This window comes from Meleagris gallopavo, chromosome 7 (assembly GCF_905368555.1).
Source record: "Meleagris gallopavo chromosome 7, MGAL_WU_HG_1.1, whole genome shotgun sequence".
In the NCBI taxonomy this organism is placed as follows: domain Eukaryota; kingdom Metazoa; phylum Chordata; class Aves; order Galliformes; family Phasianidae; genus Meleagris; species Meleagris gallopavo.
The window spans coordinates 32,311,275-32,333,640 of NC_139410.1; the positions used below are offsets into that span (position 1 = coordinate 32,311,275).

Sequence of the window (22,366 nt, forward strand, 5' to 3'; positions counted from 1 at the left end):
AGAATTCCAAGAGGTTCAATGTAGTAGAGGAGGAGGAGGAAATTATAGCTTCTGTCTCTTTTTAAAGATTAATTTGTGCTAGATTTCTCCTCATTTGGCAGACTTCCATAGTTTTCCCTCTTTCCCTGTGGCCTCACTTTGACGGTGTTCACCCCTAAGGCAGGTGAGCTCCCACACAGCCAGCACTGCTCCAACCCTGCTGCTCACTTTTCCAGAGACGAACACATCAGCATCACAAGATGACTGTGTTTTAGTGATGACTCAGCCTTAGGAACTTGCAGACAGTGTTCTCCATGGGCATAGCTGCAAAAGTTCTTTAACCATCTCAATTGCCTCAGGAATCCAAGAGAAAACAGTTTTTAATCAAGTCTACTCTCCAGGAAGTTTCCAGGCTTTGCATAGGGGCATTCTTTTAGTAGATGTACCTTTTATCTCAGTGAAGATTAAACCACTTGCAAATGAATTTATTTAGTATCACTGGGCTTTTGCAAAGCAGCTAACTATTTCCAATTAGATGTTTTAACTCTGGAGATGTTCCTGACTCATATCAGAGCGTGTCTTCCACAGCTGTAGGTTTGGCTGTGGGCGTTTCTCTGAAGGTCAAGGGAGTAAGGAGCTGGGCTCTGAAAAATGATAGTAAAGAGCAGAGCAGATGTGAGAAGAGCAGGTGCAGGGGCTGTGGATTATTAAAAAGAGGGGGGTTCTGACTAAGCAACACTTGATGACAGAACTGGTCCTGAACATAATTTAAAACAGCACCAACCGGTGACACAGATGTAGAGGTCCGAGGAAGAAAGAAATGAAGGCAATCAGCTGCAGGGGCAAGCAGGTCTGTGCATCAGCTCCAAGTAGCTCTAAAATCAGCACCTTTGTGGTGCCTTCCTCTCCCAGTGTTTTTCTAAAGGTAAGCAGTTAGAAGGGTGGACTGCAACATCTGAAGGGCAGACAGGTGATTGATGGGGTGATGCCAGCCAGTGCATTGCTCACTCATGCTCTCTGTCGCAGCAGAACTTTTTGCTCAGCTACCAACACCCACATACAAACCATGCCTCCAAATTCATTCTGTGAAGGGTCTGAAAAATCTGAGATCTCTCTTCACTGTATATATGAATGATTTGGAAAACTCTCTTCACATTCTCTCTTACAGATGCTCAGTGGACTATGGGCATACATTTCAAGGAGCAGAAGCTCTGCGGCTTCAGTGAAAGCTATGAACTAACTCAGTGACATGCTGAGACATGTTCCAGGGGAAAAATAGTCACTGATAGTTTGTTCATACAGAGCAAAAATGGGCTTGATGGTTATATTATTTGAGAGGATAACCAGGATGTGTTATAGAGAGCTTAATGTTTCCATAAGGCTGTGCAAGTCAAAATATTAATTCAAGCAGGAGGGTGCGTGGGCTGCTGTGTCCCTGTGAATGTTTCTGAATGAATGTAGACATAAACTGTGCACACAAGTAATTAACCTGTTCATGGATAGTGTGTGTTGGACTGGGAAGTGAGTACGTTCATGACCTGGAATGTTACTGTGTTTAAAGTATAGTAATAAAGTCTGTAGAAGTGCTTGAGTGACTAGATAGCCTTAAAAGCAAAGCATAAGGCAGCTCTTGTTTTTCCCCCACTGTCAGATACATTCAGCTCCATATCCTTATGGATTCTGCCTCTGGGCTAAGTGATGTTTATATGTTTATACAAAACTATTTTTTAACATACAGTTTCACCACACTTAAACAATCAGCATACTGCAAATATTTACTTGAGTAGCTATTAAATCAGCAATTCATGGAGAGTTTGCTGTGTTAATAGCAGTAAGTTGTTTTCCTGTAAGCTGCTGCTTCTTGATTTTGGAGATTCTGGTTACTGAAAGCAAAATGCTGGGTCCTCAAACACAATTGGCTCCTCTCCTCAGTTCCCAGGTCAGAACTGATGTTAGGAGCTGATCTTGAGCCAGAGGAGAGCAAGGAACAACTGCTGACCCAGCCTTAGAGAGAGGAGGAGATGTGATGAAAAGGAAACAGCCTTTGCTGCTTAAGAAATTTGAGTTCAGATTACTAACCTGGATTGGATTTAATCCGGTGCTTTTGGTCCTCAGTTTTGAAACAAGTTGAACTTGACATGCAGTGTCAACTAGAACAAATCTTGACTACACTGGACAGTGAGGCTACTGAGATTTCAACCATCTAGGGCAGATTCCAGGTAGTTATGATAAGCAGCTATTTTTATTTTTATTTTTTTCACAAGGGCTTTTCCATATGCTGTTTGAAGAAGTACTTTGCTTTTATTTTATTGTCTTTTCCTCTTTTATGGACCAGTTAGGGAATGTTATGAGAACTTAGGATCCAGAATTCTCCCCGAGTGTTTTTTGTCATGCAGATGTTTCAGTGTCTTAAAAGGTCAACTTGGTGACTCAAAGGGAAATTCCAATGCCATGGAACAGATCAAGCAGAGCTAGATACATGTGATAATACTGCCTGATGGGATTAGTCATTAGCATCCATATAATGTCTATAGGTTTCTTTTCTGTATAGTACTTATGAAAGTGTGTCAGCCCAGGAATAACTTGAAGACCATTTCTTCTTCAAGAGCTTCTGGACCTGATGAAACCAGCAGTGGTTAGAATGACTGTCTCATACATGACATTAACATAGAACAGCTGAAGTCCTTTAAAATGTACATAAAAAAAGACTGTGCCTGAGAAGTCATGTTGACAACAGAAATACAAGGCTCTCCTTACTGGTATTGAAGAGTAGTGAATGGTCACATGCTCCTGAGCACAAGTAATGAAGCTGTGGAGAGCTGACAACAAGAAATTGAGAAGACAATAGGAGACAGTGTCATTTGAGAAGAGGGGGAAGAATATCACTAGTCAACTGGTGTGGCTGAGGGGAAAAAAAAAAAAAAAGTCCAACAGATGGTCTTAATTATTGTAATGGACAATTGAAATAAAGTCCTGTAGTGCTTTACCCCATCAGGGCTTAGCTAGAGGTCTGAGCTACAAGCTCTGGAGGTCTGGAAAATGTCCTAGGATCCTTGAGGTCAATCATTTATGAATTAAGTTACCAATTTCCTTTTACATTTTTTAAGCCAATTTCGTAAGTTCTCTACGTACGTTAAGATTCTTCCCAGAGTGAAAGCTCTGCACATAGACAGCTTCATTAAGTCATTAAATATTAAATGAACTAAATTAAGCTTGAAAAATTACCTCAGGCTATTTTTCCATCTTAGGTCTCTCAGATAAATCAAAATTACAGCGTATTGTGCTAGAGACCCATCAGCAGGCTGAAAGAGGATGTAACAGTTTTTCTTGTTCCACATTTCTGTGCTTGCTGTAGAGGTTGCAGGAGATTTAGTTGTTTTATTCCTCTGCAAGCAAAGAAATGGCTGACTTCTAGGAGACTGCCTTTCAAATATGATTTTCATTTTATAAGTTATATTGTACTTTTCACTGTCTCTGTACAGTATGTAAAGTATTTTAATCTCTTGAGTCCCAGTAGGAGGAGATTTAAGATCCTTCATCTTCATTTCTTTTCCCGTCTCACTCTAAATGTCCCAGCTTTGCTTGTGTGAGGCTGTCATTTCTCTCCGTCGCTGCAAATGTCATTGTCCATGCTGAGTTGTTACCTGCTGGTTATCAGCAGCTACCCAGACACGTTGTAGGAATGACTTTTAGATGTTAAAATAAAACGGAAGAGGCAGGGGAGTGCTTGCGTCCTTTGCTTTGCCCATAACAGATGGAGAGCTCTGCTTTCCCTGTGCTTGGGGAAGTGACGTTCCCACGCAGTCCCTGCTCTGTGTGGTGTGTGTGGGGAGAGCTGTTTCAGTTTGTTTTATTTCTTCCATGAAATCTGTGTGGCAAAACATTTGCTGTTCATGCGACTCGTGCCAGATGCCTTCCTAGGAAAGCCAAGCAGCATCATCGTTTTTGGGGATGACAACTTGAGCAAAACATGAGTGGGATTTCCCGAGGTGGTGCAGGAAACCAGCACAGAACCCAGGTTCTCAGGCTCATGAAGTTTAATGGCGCACTGTGGGATTTGCCAAACCATTTCAAAACAGTGGGGATTGGTTGAAATGGCTGAGGATATGTCCCATGGGTGGCATGCTGGTGGCTGTCTGCTTGGTGGGCTGCAGGTGCATGGCATTGATGCAAGGCAACACCTACAAGCTGGCATCAGTGCTCAGAAACACTGGGACATACTGAGGTTACAGGCGTAGCTCTGGCTATGGAGCATCTATTTACCGTGACTGCAAGGGCATCCAACCTCCAGGTGTCACAGAATCATATCACAGAATCACAGAATGGCTTGGGTAGAAATGGACCTCAAAGCCCATCCAGTTCCAACCCCCTGCTGTGTGTTTGTTGCCCCCCACCAGATCAGGCTGCCCAGGGCCACATCCAATCTGGTGTTAGGCACCTCCAGGTATGGGGTATCCACAGCTTCTCTGGGTGCTTCACCATCTTCTCTTATTTTCACTCTACTATCTTTTCTCAATTATTCATCTTGCACTTAAATATATTGTAGAAATTATCGTTTACATGTAAGGAAGGAACACATGAATTCAAGACAGCATTTACCATAGGGTTGCATTTTTTATTGACTTTTTTCATGAGCAGCAAATACTTCTGTATTAATATTGTTAATGTGCTGCCACACTAATTCTCCAAGACTCCTAACATATTGTAGTATGTCTGTCTTTCACTGTAACCAATGAATTTCTTATAGCAGTTTTAAAAAATTGGTGTAGTTCATATGCATGTAAATGTTTAAATCCAGACAACGGATGTTTTGAAGCCGGGTTAATGTCTTAAGCTTTTTCATTCACTAACAGATTGGCTTTAGTATCTTATTTTCTGAACCTAAACCATTTTATCTCTGAATGAGAGTGTTCCCATGGGCATCCACTGTACTTCAGCCTCTCTGCATTAACCTCACCATTTACGTTGATTTGTCCTAACTTACTCCTGAGCGTCTCTATGAAGGCAAGTTGCAGTGTGTGTGAAGGCTGGAATATTTATTGGAATTCTGGTTCTGTTTAATAGCAGATGCTTATATTAAGCAAATACTATGGCAGTGGATTTTCTTCTTCCCATCGTTTTGGGTTGGTTTTTCCAGCTGATAACTTCACTAGTTCCTCCACTGGAATTACCGTTGGATCTTCTTAAAATGCTGCTTCATTCAAATTGTTATCTATCTTATACAGAGGATTAAATATACCAAAGTATTGTTTAAATAATTCAGTTCAGACTCCCTTCGTGCAAGAAACAGCAAGAGATTCTTGGAAAAAAAAGAAAAATCCTTTGTTTTATTATTGGATGCTGATTTTTTTTGGAAGCCTGGGCTCTCACTCTTATGCCTACCATGCTGTTTTCAAGCTGGCTGTTTGTGGTTTTTAAAGCAAAATGCAAAATAGCATTTTATTTGTAGTCTAGGCACAAAAGGCAGTTTTATTTCTCTGTGCTTAAATAAATAGCAAAGTTAAGAAGACTTTCTTAGTTTAAAGAATGCTGCCATCCAGTGGCTGTTTTGTGTGTAAAACTGCTATTTGTGACCTATACATCTGCATTCTATGTCTTTTTTTCTCCTTCCTTACATAGTGCCCCACACAAGTTTTGGTTGTAAAAATACATTACTTTTAACAGAGAATTGTAGTGTGTTAAGAAATACAAAAATCCCTAAAAATCAACATGTCTCATAGGATGCTATCTCACTAATTTGGATTCCCAAAGAGCAACACCAGGGTTTGAAAATTGAGGGGATTTTAAACATAAGAAAACAGTAAAATCTAACTGCTCATCTCTGAATAATGTCATTATGTACATTCCTATTTTTCCTCTGCCTACAGCTTCTCTGAGTGCTTATTTCAAGTGATTCCACTTTACTGTATGAGGGGAAAAAAAAAATAGAAATCTAAACTATCTCCAAGTGTCCTTGAAGACAAGCCCATAAAACAATTCACAGTTTTGGTAGATACCTACAGCATAGAGCTTTTATTCATAGTAAAAAATATGTAGATGATGGAACTTGTTATCAAGCCTGTATAGAGAGCAATACATACAACTCTAAAGATACTTTTTCAAAGTAACTTTAAGGTGTTGGTTATCTTGATAAGCAATACATTAAATATCTTTCCTGCAGGGTTGCTTTGTTGGATTTGACCTGGCTCATGCTGTTGGGAACATAGAGCTCCATTTGCATGACTGGGGAGTGGATTTTGCATGCTGGTGCACCTACAAGGTAAAAGAGATTCCTTGTATGAGGTCCTCTATAATCTCATTTATAGAGGTAAGATGAGTCTGAGCTATACCTCAGATGTTATTATTCAAAGCTTGGGTTGAATCTTTGAACCAGCTGCAACATCTCTTGAAGGATACTGACTTTAGTGGTGCTTTTGTTATGAGAAGTTCCAAAAAGTAAGCAGCAATTTTTGTTGTTAGTGTTAGTGGATGTTGGTGGATAGATGCTAGCAGTGGCTAGACATCTGCCCTGATGCACATTCACATTTGTGGCCATGGAACCAAAGGCTCTCCTCTTATTTCCCACACGGAGGAAGTCTTGCCACTATGGGATTTTTGTAAATTGTCCCTCAATTAGAGCAATTTCCCCTAAACTCAAAGAATTTCAGGTCATGCAGCAGGGTATCTATTAGCTTTCTTCACTTTCTGTTGAGATTGAGAATCAATAGACACAGATTAATGAATTATTTCTCTGTATATTATAATGTGGGTCTGCTTCAGCCTTTTGTCTGTTAGATTTCAGATACGATATGTAAGCCAAGAATATTTTTAGAACTAATTTGAAAAAATACATCTACTTCTACCTACGTTAGCACTTTGAGACAAGTGCTAAGATCTCCATTTTAAAAACCATGAGAAATATTGAAATTAGTCTCTTTTATAGAGCAGGGTGAGGTAAGAAAAGCTATACATTACAGATAACGAGCACAAAAGATGCTTATATTTTGATTTATTCTTTCCAGTATTTAAATTCTGGAGCAGGAGGCCTCGCTGCTGCCTACATTCATGAGAAGCATTCCCAGAGTATTCAACCAGCGTAAGTGTATTTCTGTACTTAAATAAAGGGAGCTGCAAAGGTATACAGGATTCCTGATCATAGACTTGTAATATGTTTGCATGGATGGATGCAGAAAAAAAATTCCCTGCTTCAAAGAAGATTATTAGACTAATATTTGTTGCTGACTTATTGCCTTAATGAAGAGGGTAGTGCAAGTTTAGGTAATCTGGTTATCTGACTTTGTTGTCTCAGAAGGGTTATTTTATGCTAATTTGGGTATATTTTGAAATTGTTAGTGTATGAACTCACATCTTCAATATTTTTTCCTTGAAGTCTGCTATTCTAAACTAAGTGTAATCATAAAAGAGAATGCTTATAATATTAAAAATAAGAAACCCAAATCATGCCTGTGAGATTGCTTAATGTAAAGAGAATACTTAATATCTTCTTTTTAAAAATGGATTTTTTTAATCATTGAAGTATTTTATTGGTGAACAAAATCAAAGGCAATTTCAACTTTGTGTCTTAATAGCTCTTTAATACTGGCATGTTTTCATTAAAATTATATCCACTGGTAAAGCTGGGAAGCATTACATGGAGATCTGTGCTCTCAAAGACTTTATAATCCAGGAAAAGCTGTGCTATCAGAACTGAAGTTAGCTGCATTAAAAAAAAATACCTGTAATTTAAAACATGATGTCTGCCCTTTATGTATATTAAGAACAGTAGGATTAATACTTTTAATGCATTGACAAATGTAAACACAGTCTGGCTTTAATGCTTGGAGAATTTGCTGGCACTTGCTTTCATTTTAGCTTGAGGAAGGCAAACTAAATCAGGTTTCAGAGAAATAATATTATAATAAACAGCTTTGCTGTGCTATGTGTTGGTTTCAGACTGTCTAGACTCTCAGGAGATAACAAAATAACGCAGATAAGTTCTTCTCAGTCACCCATAACAGAAAACTCATTAGGATGACATATGACCTGCTGTGAGCTGATTTGATCTTCATGTGTGAATGCTGGCAAAATATTCCAGATATTGGGATAGCGCTGCTGGAAAGGTGTCTGTTAGTCCACCCTTAGTCAGCAGGTGCAGGCTTGGTCTCCTGGCCTCCTGCTTTGGCTGTGGGATGTAGGGAAGATGCTATGCAGCGGTGGAAAAAGTGGACCAACTGGAAATCACAGAATAGCAATAGAATGAATGAGAAAAGTCTCAAGAACTTCAAGTCTTTCTTCCTCCTTGATGAAACATTGGAACTTCAGGGAGGGTACTGGCTTGGTAGTGTAGGGAAGGGCTTAAAAGCAGGTTTTTCCTGAACTTATTCTTCATACATAATTGTTAACTTGTGTATTGGATCTGGATGCTGAATGCCTTAAATACAAATGCTTGTATGAAAGTTTTTTCAACCTGAGACTCAATTAAGAATATGATTCCAAGCTTCCTGTGTAGACCTTCTGCATTATTTAATCACAGTTACTTCATATTTCTTAAGATTTGATAATCACTCTCAAAACTGTTTGTAGCTAATACACCCTGTTTTTTTTTTTTTTTTTTTTTTCCTCTTCCCTACCAAACCAGCCTTTTCAGGTTTCCAAATAAGACAGTGAGACAAAGGAGAATTTGTCTTTGTCAAAGTATTCAATTTTATAGCTGATTTAAATGCAGAGCAATTTGCTGTATGTTGTACAATCAAATAGAGTGGAATTTAACTGCTCTGGAAGTTGCAGTTTTTATGTTGAATCTAAAAAAAGTCTTTGGCTGTCGTCTGAATCAAGGATGACACCCAGTGGCCAGACAACTTCATTCAAAACCGAAGCACTAAACACTTTCTTCACTTCCACCACATCTACACATAAAGGCTAATTAAATTCCATTCCAGCTGATAGCCCTTTGTCATTTAAAGCACCTGAGATATTGGTTTTTTGCTCATGATCAGCATTATGGATGTCACTTTACCCACTTCTATGGATTTGTTTCAACCTTTATATTTTTTAGAAGTTATTGACTAGGTAGTTATTTATCTATTGGAATTATATATCATATTTTAATATTAAAAAAAATATAAATATGTTCTGGCCATAATTCAGAGAGACAAAACCCAGAATGTTTGCCAAGTGCTTTTTTCTATTACTTTGGGGCAAAAAGGACTTAGGTACTTAGTGGAAATTAAACAACTTAATCCATATTTCTTTACTAAGACACTCGTAAGCACAGCTACTGCCTTTCATCAAAGGCACTTAAAGGTGTTTTGTTGTTGTTTTAATTTCCTTTATTTCCATATGTGTGCTTTTTTCCTTGTGCCCAGAGTCTTGCTAATATGAACATTGCAAGCAAATGGACATTGGTGTTGTAGGTATGGCTGCTATATTCCCCACAGAGGTTGTTCCATCCAGAGTTGCTCCCTGGACTAGAAAACAGTGAAAACTCTGCTGCTTTCTGTATTCTATCTTTATGCATATGTGTATGTAAAGAGAGATTTATTAATTTTTTTAGTAGCCTTCTCACAGCAGATAGGGCCATCTCAGGACTGATCTCTGCAAACGGAGGCGTTATGGCAGCCTAACTGCAAATCTAACACCTCCAAACCTGCATTGTGCAGTAATACCATGTCCCAAGAGACTGAAATAATCACCAGTCTCACTTCTATTTACGCACAAGCTTCCCACTAGCTTCTCTGAAATTAGTAATTCACCAGTTCAAGAGTTGGGTTTGATCCCTGGGCCTGGTGATCAGAAGGTGGAAGGTATGGGCAGCACAAGCTTATCTGTCCCCTTCTTCTGTGTCACCAAACACTATCCTGCGCTTCAGCTTAGCTAGGTATGGTCCTCTAACTCATAGCAGGGCCATGACTTTAAAAGTTACATTTTGTAACTATCCTAATTAATATCTGTACCTGAGTATTTTGGGCAGTCCTTCACTAGTCCACTATCTTTCTTCCCACAGTAGTAAAATTTAATCAATCTGACATATATGGGCCCCATATATCCCTATTCTCTCATGATCTCAGCTCCTTTGAAGTCCATTTTATTACTTGAATGGCTCTTTTTAATACCTGTTCTATCTATATCACATATATCACAGAGCAATATATTCTTGGCTAATTGTGCTAGAGCCATTTCTCTGTGGCAGTAGACCTGGGCAGAGTACGGAACACTGCTGATGCATTGACCACTGGCTGCATGCTGATCCCAGGCTACTAAATTTCCATTTGAATTCTGTTGTGTAGATTTCCAAGACAAAGGCAACACTAAGGTGACAGACTAATACTGAAAATCAGCTTGACTTGCATTTTGAGCTCACAGAAACCTTTTTTTTTTTTTTTTTTTTCCCCAGTTCTCAATTTCTCCATTTATGAAAAGAAGGATAATGATAATTTGCCATGCAGGTTAGCTGCATTATGGACATGGTTAGTGGGCATGGTGGGGGGTGGTGGTTGGATTTGATGATCTTAGCGGTCTTTTCCAACTTTAATGATTCTATGATTCTTTACAGAAATGTGAAAGTTTGCAAGCACCTAGGATATATGGTACAGCAGCAGCCAGGTATTCATAGCAGCTGTGAATGCATGATGAGCTTAATCCTGCTGTCAGCTGACATAAGGGATGGGTAGGGGACAAACTCTCGGAGTCTTGAGATAGGAACGGAACAAAAGTCTTCTCTGAATCCTTGTAAGAAAAAGTAAGGCACAATTTAAAAAGATGAAAGGGAAATAAATGTATGTAAAGTAGTCGGGAGAATAATAGATAAGACTTGGCAGAGGATTAAATGAAAACTGTACACAGCCTAGCGTTTAAAGCAAAAGGATTTATCAAGACTTCAGCACAGACTAGCAGCAGGTAGAGGTTAAAAATGAAAAGTTTGAGTGATGTGAAGAAGTGTTGTATGTGCAGGAAGCTGCTGATGTCCAAATCACGTCTGCTTTTGCTATAGGGTAAAAAAAAAAAAAAAAAAAAAAAAAAAAAAAAAAAAAATTAAAAAAAAATTAAAAAAAAAAAGCAACCATTTCATAGTACCTTTGAGAAGGACAAGATACCCTCAGACAAGTTCTTCGTACATTGAGGTGAAAAATCAACCGTTTCTCTTAGATCTCTTTTCTTTTGAATTTCTTGAAAATTGAAAATATCAGAGGACAAAAGGTTTCTCTCTACCTTTTTATGTAGACCTGCATGTCTTTGGTAGGTGAACTATTTCAGTGATATGTGATAAATGTAAGCTGTGTCAGTGCCTGATGTCTCCCCTTCCCTCCTCTCCCTGGTCCCCACCCTGCTCCCATGCCAAATTCTCTCTTCCCAATTGCTCTACTTTGGAAGTAGTTGCTCAGTTCCTTCCAGGGTTGATAGATCTGGTTGTTTTCCTTCAGTTATTCTATCGATTTCTGGGGAGATACCGTATTATCCCTTTTAGAATTAGAGCTGCTTAATCCCCAAATGAAGTAGCTGAAGCTTCTTTGACGTTGAGAGCAATATGGCTTTGGAGTGAGGTGATTATTGTCAAGCGTGAGGGAGAATAACAGAAATGTTGGGAAGGTTGCTTTACAACTACAGTACCAGAAAGAAATAAAGTTGGTTAAAATGTTTCTGAGAGCAGGGGACTGATGTTCCAATTGTTGCCCTTGTAGTCTGTCAGATCTGAATATCTTGACACTGCTGAAAACTTGTTAGAGCACCCTGGCCTGGCCAAGTCGGTCTGAACAAGCAATGCTGAGACTTCCAGCACACTGCACTGAACACGGTGTGTTGGAAAGTCAGGGGTCACAGATGATAGCTTGTGCTGCTGTGTGCAGAAGGGCCTGTCGTGGTGCACTCAAATTGTGGAGTGATGTATAGGCAATGTCTTTGTGGAGTGCAACACATGTCCCCGGAGTGCATGAAGTGTTCTGTATTGAGGTAGAAAGGAACTGTTTCTTTGCCAAGGAGATGAGAGCAATTTAGATCCTTGAGCTAATTTAGAAACCAAAAGTTAATACCTCCCTTGGGAAAAGACTGTTTAGGAATAAAGGCATCGGCTAATTAGGCTTAATTGCATTGTCTTGGGACAAGTGATTTATTAGGCCAATCTAGAGCCATGATGAGCCTGCAAGGGTGTGTTCTCATATTCAGCAGCTGAATGGCAAATATCCAGTAGTACTTTTTAACTTTGGAATAAGTCTTTGGGACAAAAAAGAGAGGTTAATGTGCATTCCCACTTTCATCTTTTCAGTTCTGTGCATCCTTTTATGTCACTGCCATGATTTTTAGCTTGTTCTTTGTCAAACTTTTTCTATCTTCCTTCAAATCTTCCCTTGTAATTAAGCTTCATCTTCAAGCAGTCTTGCTTCTTTTCTCATTATAAATAATCCTTCCATTTTCTCCTCCCTGAAGGTGTTTCCTTATGTGTTGTCATCACTGCCTTGTTTAGGTTTTAAGGTCTGCAAGAGAGGGCGTGTGTGTCTCCTTGTAAATTCAAGGGATTATGTACAAGCAAAGTTGCTGGATATCAAGTATGCATCCCCTATAGTGCAGCTGGAGTGTGTAGGAAAGTAATGCACTGTTATCATTCCCTTTGTGTCCTCCCACGATATACAGACCTTTACTGTAAGTTTTGAATTCTTAATCTTAGCAATAGAGCGTGTGGAAAATCAGAGACGTGTTTCCATTTATATTTCTCAAGTACAGGAGCTTTAAAAGGCATGGTGCTGAACTGATATCTGCTTTTGACTGTAGGCATCAAAATGCTGAAATAAGCAGAGATAAACAGGCAAACAAAAGCACTTAGCCTCTCTGAGTCATGTATTCTCGCAAGCAGCATTTATAGCATTGGTTGTTTTGGCTGCAGACATCTACAGATATCTTACAGGCAGATTTGGGGATTTTATGTGTATTTAAACCTTGGCCTGATCACTTGCTTTTTCATTTGTCCAAAACTCCAGCAATATGAAGAGATGTCTTTTCAAGCATTCTTCTCACAGTGTTTTTTTTCCTGATACTGGTCAAATTCTTTTAGTTCTTTATGGTATTCATTACCTAATACCAGAGTACATGATAGATCAGAGCCAGTTCCAATTTATTTTCAATCTCTCCTTCTGGACCATGCTGGCAGGACACAAACCACTTGTTCTGCTCTGTCACGGCCCCTTCCCACCTCTACCCTTGAAAGTGAGAGGAGAGGCACTACATTTCTCACAGGGGCAATTTCCCATCTGAAGCGTGAAGTTTTTCTCATAAGCTGGTGTAAGTCACAACTGCTTGAACACATGAAAGGAACCCAACAGGCTTAGGCTGGTGGAAAAGTGAGTGTAGCCTAAGGGCAACTCTTGCATCCCCATTAACTAGCGAGGAAGAAATCCTGGGGCTCTCCTCGGAGTCTATGGCTGCTGTGATCTCTTTTTCCCACTTCAAAAGATATGTGTTGCTGGCTGCTTGCTCTTTGCACCTCCAATCTCATCCTTGAGACAGTTAGTTCTGAACGCTCTTTTCTGCTGTGCCTTAATTCTACTAGTAAGGGAATGCAGTGAGCTGGCTTCCTTCCTGCTGAATGAGCTTCTTGAGACATAGCACTCACATTGGTGTCATACAACAAAATGGAAGGCAAGCTACCTTTGCATACCTTAGGTCACTGAGATATTATCTCCTCTCTTATGCTTCTCTTACTCTTTACTTTTCAGTATGCACTCTTGCTCAGGGAGGAAAAAACTGATGGAGAAGGACCAAAGACAGGGCCTCAAAGATGGTCAGAGGGCTGCAGCACTTGCCCTGCAAAGACAGGCTGAGGGAGCTGGGCTTGTTCAGCTGGAGAAGAGAAGGCTGCTGGGTGATCTCATTGCAGCCTTTTTATATCTAAAGGGAGCCTTTAGATAAAGGAAAGGAGTCAACTCTTTGAAAGAGTAAATAATAGCAGAACAAGGGGAAATGGTTTTAAGCTGAAGGAGGGAAGATATCAGATATTTATGTTGGATATCACGGGAAGTTCTTTACTATAAGCATGGTGAGATGGTGCAACAGGCTGCCCAGAGAGGCTGTGGATGCCCCGTCCATCCCTGGGAGTGTTCAAGGCCAGGTTGGATGGAGTCCTGGGCATCCTAGTCTAGTATTAAATGTGGAGGTTGATGGCCCTGCTTGTGGGTAGAGGGGTAAGGGGGGAGGGGGATGGGGAAATTGGAGCTTCACGATCCTCGATGTCCCTTCCAACCCAAATCATGATTCTACGATGATTCTATGAGGTTCAGGGTTGGCTGTGACTCCATGCAGATACCTGTGCTCACTCTGGTGCCTGAAGGGAAGTGCGATATTGTAAGGGACGCTATATATTCCTCTCTTGTCTCCTTCTTTCTCCAAGTTTGAATCCAATCTGGGAGCTCCCTTAATTTCTCGTCTTAGACTTCAGCTCAATAACATCAGTTTGAATCTTTCAGTGGCATTTAGTGACTAAATGTTTGATAATACAACTACAACATTCCATTGCAACTATTCTGATGCTTAAAACTTTGAATTTAATTAGTTCCAATCTCCGACATACATTTAGAACAAAACCGCTCATCTAATGTAGATTGCTTTTTGTTTCAGGCAAAGAGCAGAGGTGATAACTCTTGCATTTTAGCTAATAAGGATTCCAGTATGATAAAGGTCTTGCATTAATATTGTGATTGCTATATTCAAAAACAACAAAGACTCAAGGAAGCACATCTTCCCAGATCTTTAAATTTTCATATAATAGTTCAGTCAGGTACATTTATTATTTAGAAATCTATCTAGATATTATCCCCTCAAAGATCCATTCAAGGGATTGAGGAGACCGTATAGTAAATGCATCAAAATAATCAAAACCATCCAATTCTCCTTTAAGTCAGAATTAACAGTTAGAAGTATTTCTTGGAGGGAATGTTGCTTCTGTTTCTTGTTTAATTTAATCTGTTTGAAACAGCCTAGAAAAATTTACTGAAATCTGAAAGAATGCAATATGCTGTTTCTACTACCGTAATATAATTGGGAACTATTCAATACTTTATAAAAATAGCTGAGAACTTTATTAATATATCTATACGCTAGTTGGCTCCCTGCTTGATTTTTAATTTCTGATACAAGGGAGAATATTTGATTTTTACCTCTGCTAAGTGTGTTAGCATACTGTTGGCTGTATTTCCCCTTTTCGCAGATCTGATATTTCTCTAGCGCAAGTGATATATGAGCACTTTGTGCTAATAGTTGTTCATAAGCTGATTTAAGTTTTTAATTCATTAGCCTTAGAGGGATTGTTTTTTGTTGTTTTTGTAAGAACTTTTCCCAGAATTTAGTTTAGCCCACAATTTTGAGTGCTGCTTGATCGTGCTTTCCTTTTGCCTGATGATGGCAAATGAAGTTATCATCCCTCATCACAAGGTTTGGTGCAGAGCTGTCAGTCCTCCTGGCCCTGATCGCACTCAGGACAGTGGCAGCCATTCCTCTTCCTCTGCACTTTGTCTCTTGCTGCAGAAGTGAGCTCAATCTCCTTTCCTTCTAACCTGGAGGGGTAATATGGAGGGACATGTTGAAATTGGTGTATTCCCACTTGTGTCAAGCCTAAAAGACTAACAAGGAAAAAAATCGATGCAAGAGGAGCATGTGCAACCTCTGTCTTCAAATACCTACCAGCCGTAAATCAACTTGTGCTTGATTGACTGAACGGCCTCAGTTTTTCACCCAAGAGTCTCTCTAATTGTGGCAACAGCTGCATTGAATTCCCCACCCTTGAGAGCACAGGAGCTGAGAGCTGCCTGGTTACCTTTGGAGGAAGAAAAAAAAAAAAAAAAAAGATGGAGGAAGAGCTTGGAGGATTTTGTCATTTCGGCTATTGCAGCTATATTCTCAATAAATGTCATTATGTCCATTATGAAACTGGCTTTTCATGATAAGTCAAAAAATTTTGATGGTAGGCAGAAAATGAATTTCTGTTTTTAAACCAAAGACAGTCCTCAAAGTATTTTTTTTTTTTTTTTTTTTTTTTTTGCTGATACCAAAAATGCAAGCTACTGAATAGAAATATCACACTATTAGCCCCTAATGCAGTCATGTTACTTTGGTCATTTGCCAAAGTGAAGCCTCACTGATATTAAACATGAAAAGTTACTACTTCCACAGTAACAACTTTTCATAAGGATTTGATTGTTTTTCCACTAAGCTCTAAGAAACTGGTCTGTTTATAATGCATGGCATTGCTCACAAGTTGCATGTGCTTAATAATTAGGTAATAAATTGAAAAGCATCACAGCGTCTGGAAGTCTGAAAATTCATAAGTCTGAGGCTAGTAATTACCTGAGCCTTACAAATTCTTTAACAACAGATTCTGCTTAAAATTAACTATAGCCACTGGATGGAAGAGAATAATGGGGAAAAAAAAAAAAGTCCATTCTTATCATTTGGGAAAAAGGATGACTAAATAGATATAAGTCGGGTTTGGGCAGGAAGGTTCCGTAATATAGCTTTGGCAATCCTAGCAAGGTTTTCTGAAGGAGATAGTGAGAGTTAAGTTTGCAAACATTACCAGAGCCCAATGGGGACTCGTTGCTAACTCCTCATGCGGATCCTCACCTCAGTATGTTCCTTATGAAGAATGCTCATAACCGACAGCTTCACAGCATCTGAAGAATTTCACTTGTTTGTGAGGGTTAAAATCTTTGAATTCTGCATCTCCATGATGAAACTGGGTGTTAATTCACAATTATTTTCTAATTTCATTAAACAGACCCCTCAAGCCTACGTGAAATGTAAGTATTTTACTCCCTTCCAGCAAACTGTCAGCAGTGAAGACCTGGGTTGAAGCATGACCTTGCTTTGGAGTGCAGGAAGACTGGGACAGGCTTGGTTAATGGGAGTTTGTTTAGCAAGCTCTCTTTTCAAACGTGACTGTTGAATAATGTTGTCTTACTATGCAAATTTGTTTTATTTCAGAACAGCTCTAAAACGTGTAGCAATAAGCAAAGGAAAAAAATATATATATTTTTTTCTTTCTTGCCATAAAAGCCTGTTAAATGACATGGATAAAAAAAAATATTAAATTCTGAGCTGAACAGAAACCTGAGATTGGCAACAACTTTTGAGCCTGAGAGAGTAATTTGGGAAAAGGCCGAGAGGAGGAGAAAGAGTAGCATCAGCCATTGCCTACAGCTTCCCTCTTCCCATCTGTATTTAAAAAAAATCAGTATAAAATACTCTAAGGAAATCTGTTTCTCCATCCTTACACGAACCTCATTACTAAGTATATGAAACCATGTTAACGTGTATATTCTTACCACTCACCAGAGAGTTAGGGCAATACTGAGCGGTATTTCTGGATCTGAAGGCTTGAGGCATAGAACGATGAAATTACTCATTTGCGATCAGAGAAGTCTGTGATAAGAAAATTGAAACTCCTCAAACTCAGTCAGCGAGCCAAAAATATGCTATGTAAAGTAATGAGCATCTTCTCTATTTGCTTTCTTTAGGAGAGCTGATTCCCAACACTATTTATTCTAAATTTTGGCATTGAATCCAAACAAATGCAATCATACTCCTGCACTTGCAATGCAATTAATACAATATGATATTGAAATTTAAAGTAATTGCTGTTAAAGACTGCAGTAAAATTAATGCAGACTAGAATGCAAAGACTGTGTCTCAGCTATTGAGCCTGGGGATCATGTCTGTGCTTAGAGGTTGTGGGAAGCAAGCTTACTTCCAGGCTGGTGAAATCTATGTTCTTATGGTCCAGTTCCATGTGCTTCAACATCACCCCTGTGGTAGGTGGTCCCCTGGCAGCAGAGACGGTGTTGTACATTGTTAGTGTGTGATTTGGGAGGGTGGGAGCATGCATGCTGCCTTACTCCTTTTCTTTTCTCGCTTGCTCCCAGTTTTCCAATAGTGGTTGCATAGTAGTATGTATTATGGCTTTGTGAGGTGGTACAATAGAGCCTGGTTTGCTGGTATATGCTCCTAACATAGACACTGTGGAAGCAATGCATGTAAAATTTCTAGATAGCATTATGACCTGACTATGGAGTGAAGAAATGCATGCGTGGTGAAGCCAGCAAATGTGATGTAGCTTACTACTAATTTCACACTGCATTCCCATTGCAGCTCTTTAATGTGCTTTCTCATGGACTTAAAATGATCTCTCACACAATGTAATGAAAGGATGCTTCCAGTGCATTGCCCTGGACTGCGCAAGTCAAAATGCATTAATAATTTTTCCTTGTTTTCTGTATCACTACTCAAGAGTTTATTTTTCTTCTTGTGAAGAAGGGAAATGAGAGCTGTGCTGCTTCAGGCTGTAAATTATAATGGGTAGAACGATCGTTTGTAACTTCGACACAAAGGTCAGAGGAATTTTTTTTTTATATATTTTCTGTTTTTTAACTGGATGATCTTTGATGTCTGCGCTGCACATGCATCATGATCATTATAGCCCACGCTTTTGCATCATTCATGTAACTACAAACGAGGTGGCTTAAGTTATGAACAACTAGTGCTTTAGTCTAATGGATGCAGATATGAAGGAGGGAAATGAGCTAAATAAAAATGCTTATTGAGGAGATTGTTCCCTGGTGTAAATACTCTTAAAGGGAGTAGAGTTAAATGAGAGGGTACCGTTCCTTTCTGGAGTCATTTCCAAACCCAGCAAATCTTTGTTCATTGATTTGAAAAATAAGAGAACATTCTGGGGTAAAGTGAATAATATGAAAAATCTTTCAGGAGTATTCATGATACGGTGACTTCTTGCATAATGTTACACAAAGTAACTGTTTGCTTTAAATTACATGTTGCTTGTTTAAAAATGACTTCTGTGCACAGATTGGAGAATGGCAGAATTTACCGGGAAAGTCCCTGTGCTTTTGAAGCACAAAGATATGGGTTTATTTTGTGGGATAAAACAGAACATGTGTTATTTTAAATATTGTTTCCTATGAAAGTTAACTTTATATAAATGTACACACCCCACAGAAAACACACAGCTCTTCCTGCTCTAACTTACTCTCCTTTTTAACATGCCAGCAGTGGGTTTCATGTTTATTTTTAGTGCTGAAGAAAAAGTTAGCTGCAGGAGTGCTCCAGGAGCACCTGGATACCTGGTATAGGTTCCTGGATGTCCAGATGGATTTGAATATCTCCAGAGAAGGAGATTCCACAACCTCTCAGGACAGCGTGTTCCAGTGCTCCATCACTCTGACAGTAACAAGGTTCCTCCTCGCACTAGTATGGAACTTCCCGTGTTCCAGTTTCTGCCTATTGCCCCTTGTCCTATCTCTAGACAAAACCAGGAAAATCCTAATCCCGTGCTCTTAGCTCCCACCATTTAAATATTTATAAGCACCAATAAGAATCCTCAGTCATGTTCTCCAGGCTGCACGGGTCTCTGAGACCTTTCTTCACGCAGGAGATGCTCCAGGTTTCCATCAGCTTTGTGGCCCTCTGCTGGACTTTCTCTAGAAGTTCCCTGTCTTTCTTGGACCGTAGAACCCAAAACTGGACACAGTTTTAACTCTCAAGTCCAGTTACATCAAATTCTAAGGTGTTTTTAAATACAAGAGTATATTAGACAGGTTCAAGAGCCTTCTATATTAAATATTTTGTAAAGATCATGATTGGGAATTCAAAATTAGTTTAGATTTTGGTGTCTGTTTTTGAAATTAGAATAATCAAAATGGTGATTGCATTTCAAAATACTCATTTTACATTCAGAGTAATGACTCTTTAGCAAGAGATTTTACTGAAGCATCTTAACGTGCTGTTTTATTGCCTATTATTTTTAGAGAGCATTTACAAAGCCTTATGTTTGGGGTTTAACACCTTAGCTATTTCCCATCATAACAGGTTGAAATTTGGCATAGCAGCAGCAACCCTCATTTCAATTTTTTTTTTTTTTTTTCTCACAGGAAGTGGTAAACAGCAAATTGCCAATTTATGAAGATTTTGTTGGGAGTCCACACTTTGAAGCCTGTCAGATTAAATGTCAAATAAAATGACATCCATATGGGCTATTAGATCAATGATAGTGTAAGAACAGAGCTGCTTCAAAGTGCACATCCTGTAGTGACACCTTTAAAGATCTAGAACAGCCAATTTTTACACAGACACACACACACACATATAATAAAAATTGTCAATGTTATGGTAGAAAAGGGCAAGAAAGCTAAAACTGTCTTCAAAAAATCATGTACTCTGTCATTTTGGAAAAGTTCTGAAATTTCAGTTTCCAAGATGCAAACGCGGTGCTGCAGCAGAGGTCTGATTTTAAGCCAGCTTCAGAGTTAGCGAGTTCTGAGCTTTCCAAATACAACCAGAGTGCTTTCCATTGAGTTTTACTGGGGCAGAAGTCTGGTTGATGTTTTTCTTTAACTGTATGATGTGGTCCACATGGGACACTGTATTTTATTTTTCCTTGCTAGAGAGTAACAGTCCAAATGTATTTCACATTTTCTTCTGCTATTTAAAACTTTAGAAATTCATGTAGTGTGTGTTACTGACATTACTAGTACGTTGTAGTAACATCCAGTATTTGGGATCTGCAGTGAAATGTCCTATAGATATACAGTGCATATTAAATAGTTGAAATATCTTTTATGATTCAAAGCATCACTAACTAAGGCACTTGGGCAGAAGCAGCAGTATATTTTATATTGGGTATATTCATTTTGGCAATAGAGTATCTCATTTGAAATGAATGTATATTGCACTATTGATTTTCATGGGCCTTAGAATAGTAAAAACATCACACAACAATAAAAAAAAATAATCCATGCTTTTTCTGTATACATCATGTTTAGATGCAGCTCAGAGCCTTTCATAGAAGTAAACATAAAACCTATGTTGTTATACAGAAGTACAAAGTACTTTATTTTACACTATGCAGTATTCAGATCAGAAGTCTTCTACTCAAATGTGGTCTTCATTCTGTAGAGCTAAACACTTCTTAACGTGCTGCAAAGAAGTGTTCCTGCTTCAGAGAGAGATAGTCAATGCTCTTCTTTTTCTTTGTTTACTTCTGAAAATGCTGACCTCCCATGTGGTTTCTCTTATAGATTTTTCCTATTAGGATTTTAGAACAGGTTTTATTTCTAACAGCCCTGCTACCTGACATAGAAGAAACCGAGCAAAGCCAAAGCTTTGAAGGAAATGGTGTCTGTTTGTCTCTCTTTGGAGAGCTCAGGAGGTCAGGAAGAAATTTCTAATATTGTAATAGCACTGATGTTTGGGAAGTTTCAATTAATATTGACATAATTAGTCATTGATGTTTCCAGTCAAGAAGGACACAACCCAGGGGACGTGGGGCCGACAGTCCTTTGTTTTGAAGTGTTGATTTTGTCTGCAGTATAGGTTGACGTGTCCTGGACACCAGGTGGTCCAGTCCCTCCATCTGCTTCAGTGAGTTGTTTATAGCAATGTCCTTGAGGGTATTTCTCAACAAATATAGAAATATTAATAATCTAATGTCAACTTAATTTAAAAGCTTGGCTAATTTTTTTTCAAACTAATATCTTTTCATTTTATTTTTTCCTGGATGTTATCTAAATAACTGATTTCTGGATTAAATTGATTTGTTTTTCTTTTTGAAGCATCTTTTCTCAGTAATAAGAACGGTTCAGTCGAAAAACTTAGTACAGGACTCATGTGGCTATCTCATAGTATGGAGAAGGCAATGCCAACACAGTCTTTATTTAGTTGGCGGTATGCTGCCCATCACTAGTTCCTTCAGTTGGATCTTATACCACCTTTTAGCTTTCCGTGTTCAATAAAGTAAATTTGGGGGCTTATGTTAAATGCTTTGGAACAAAACTGAGGAAATATTTCTGTTCTATTTCTCATTTTGCAAAATGAATTCCTACAAAATGGTTATTCTTAGAAATCAATAGTTAATTTGAAAGATGTGGTACATTTTATCATTAGTTGTCAAAGGGAAACTTCTAAACAGTAAAATTAAGTATTTAGAGCTATCTATTTATAGAATTTATTGCTTTTTTATGTCATTGTTAGAATTGCAATCCGTTAAAAGTGTATATATTTCTTATTCCTGAAACGTAAGTTAAAAGATATTATAGTAAGATTGCTACTCATCTACTTTATAAAATTCTAGGTTAATCGGCTGGTGGGGTCATGAGTTCAAAACACGATTCCTCATGGAAAACAGTATGTACTTTTACACCTTCAATTTTACCTGTATGTTTATCACAAACAACATAGTTTTTACCTAAGTTTGAACAGAAAGGATGAACCTCTGTGTTTTCTTGCTTACATTAAAGGTATTCAGCTAGACTTATCCCAGATATATAGTACTGTACAGTCAATAAAATAAATTTGGACATGTGTGTCTGACTATCCATTTCCAGACACTTTGCTGATAAGATACAGGCATAGATTATGG

The 22,366-nt window shown here is 38.7% G+C and overlaps 1 protein-coding gene across 3 annotated transcripts in view; it reads left to right on the forward strand.

The window, feature by feature from the left end:
• Positions 1–22,366, forward strand: part of KYNU (kynureninase) — a 53,583-nt gene that overhangs the window by 25,240 nt on the left and 5,977 nt on the right. For all 3 annotated transcript variants that reach the window (XR_014884435.1, XM_085228277.1, XM_085228278.1), the window contains 3 exons: positions 6,140–6,238; positions 6,981–7,054; positions 22,079–22,131. Coding sequence is in view for 2 of the 3 variants with exons in the window: in XM_085228277.1 (XP_085084403.1) it covers positions 6,140–6,238; positions 6,981–7,054; positions 22,079–22,131 (226 nt within the window). In the remaining variant the exon portion in view is untranslated. The remainder of the gene's footprint in view (positions 1–6,139; positions 6,239–6,980; positions 7,055–22,078; positions 22,132–22,366) is intronic.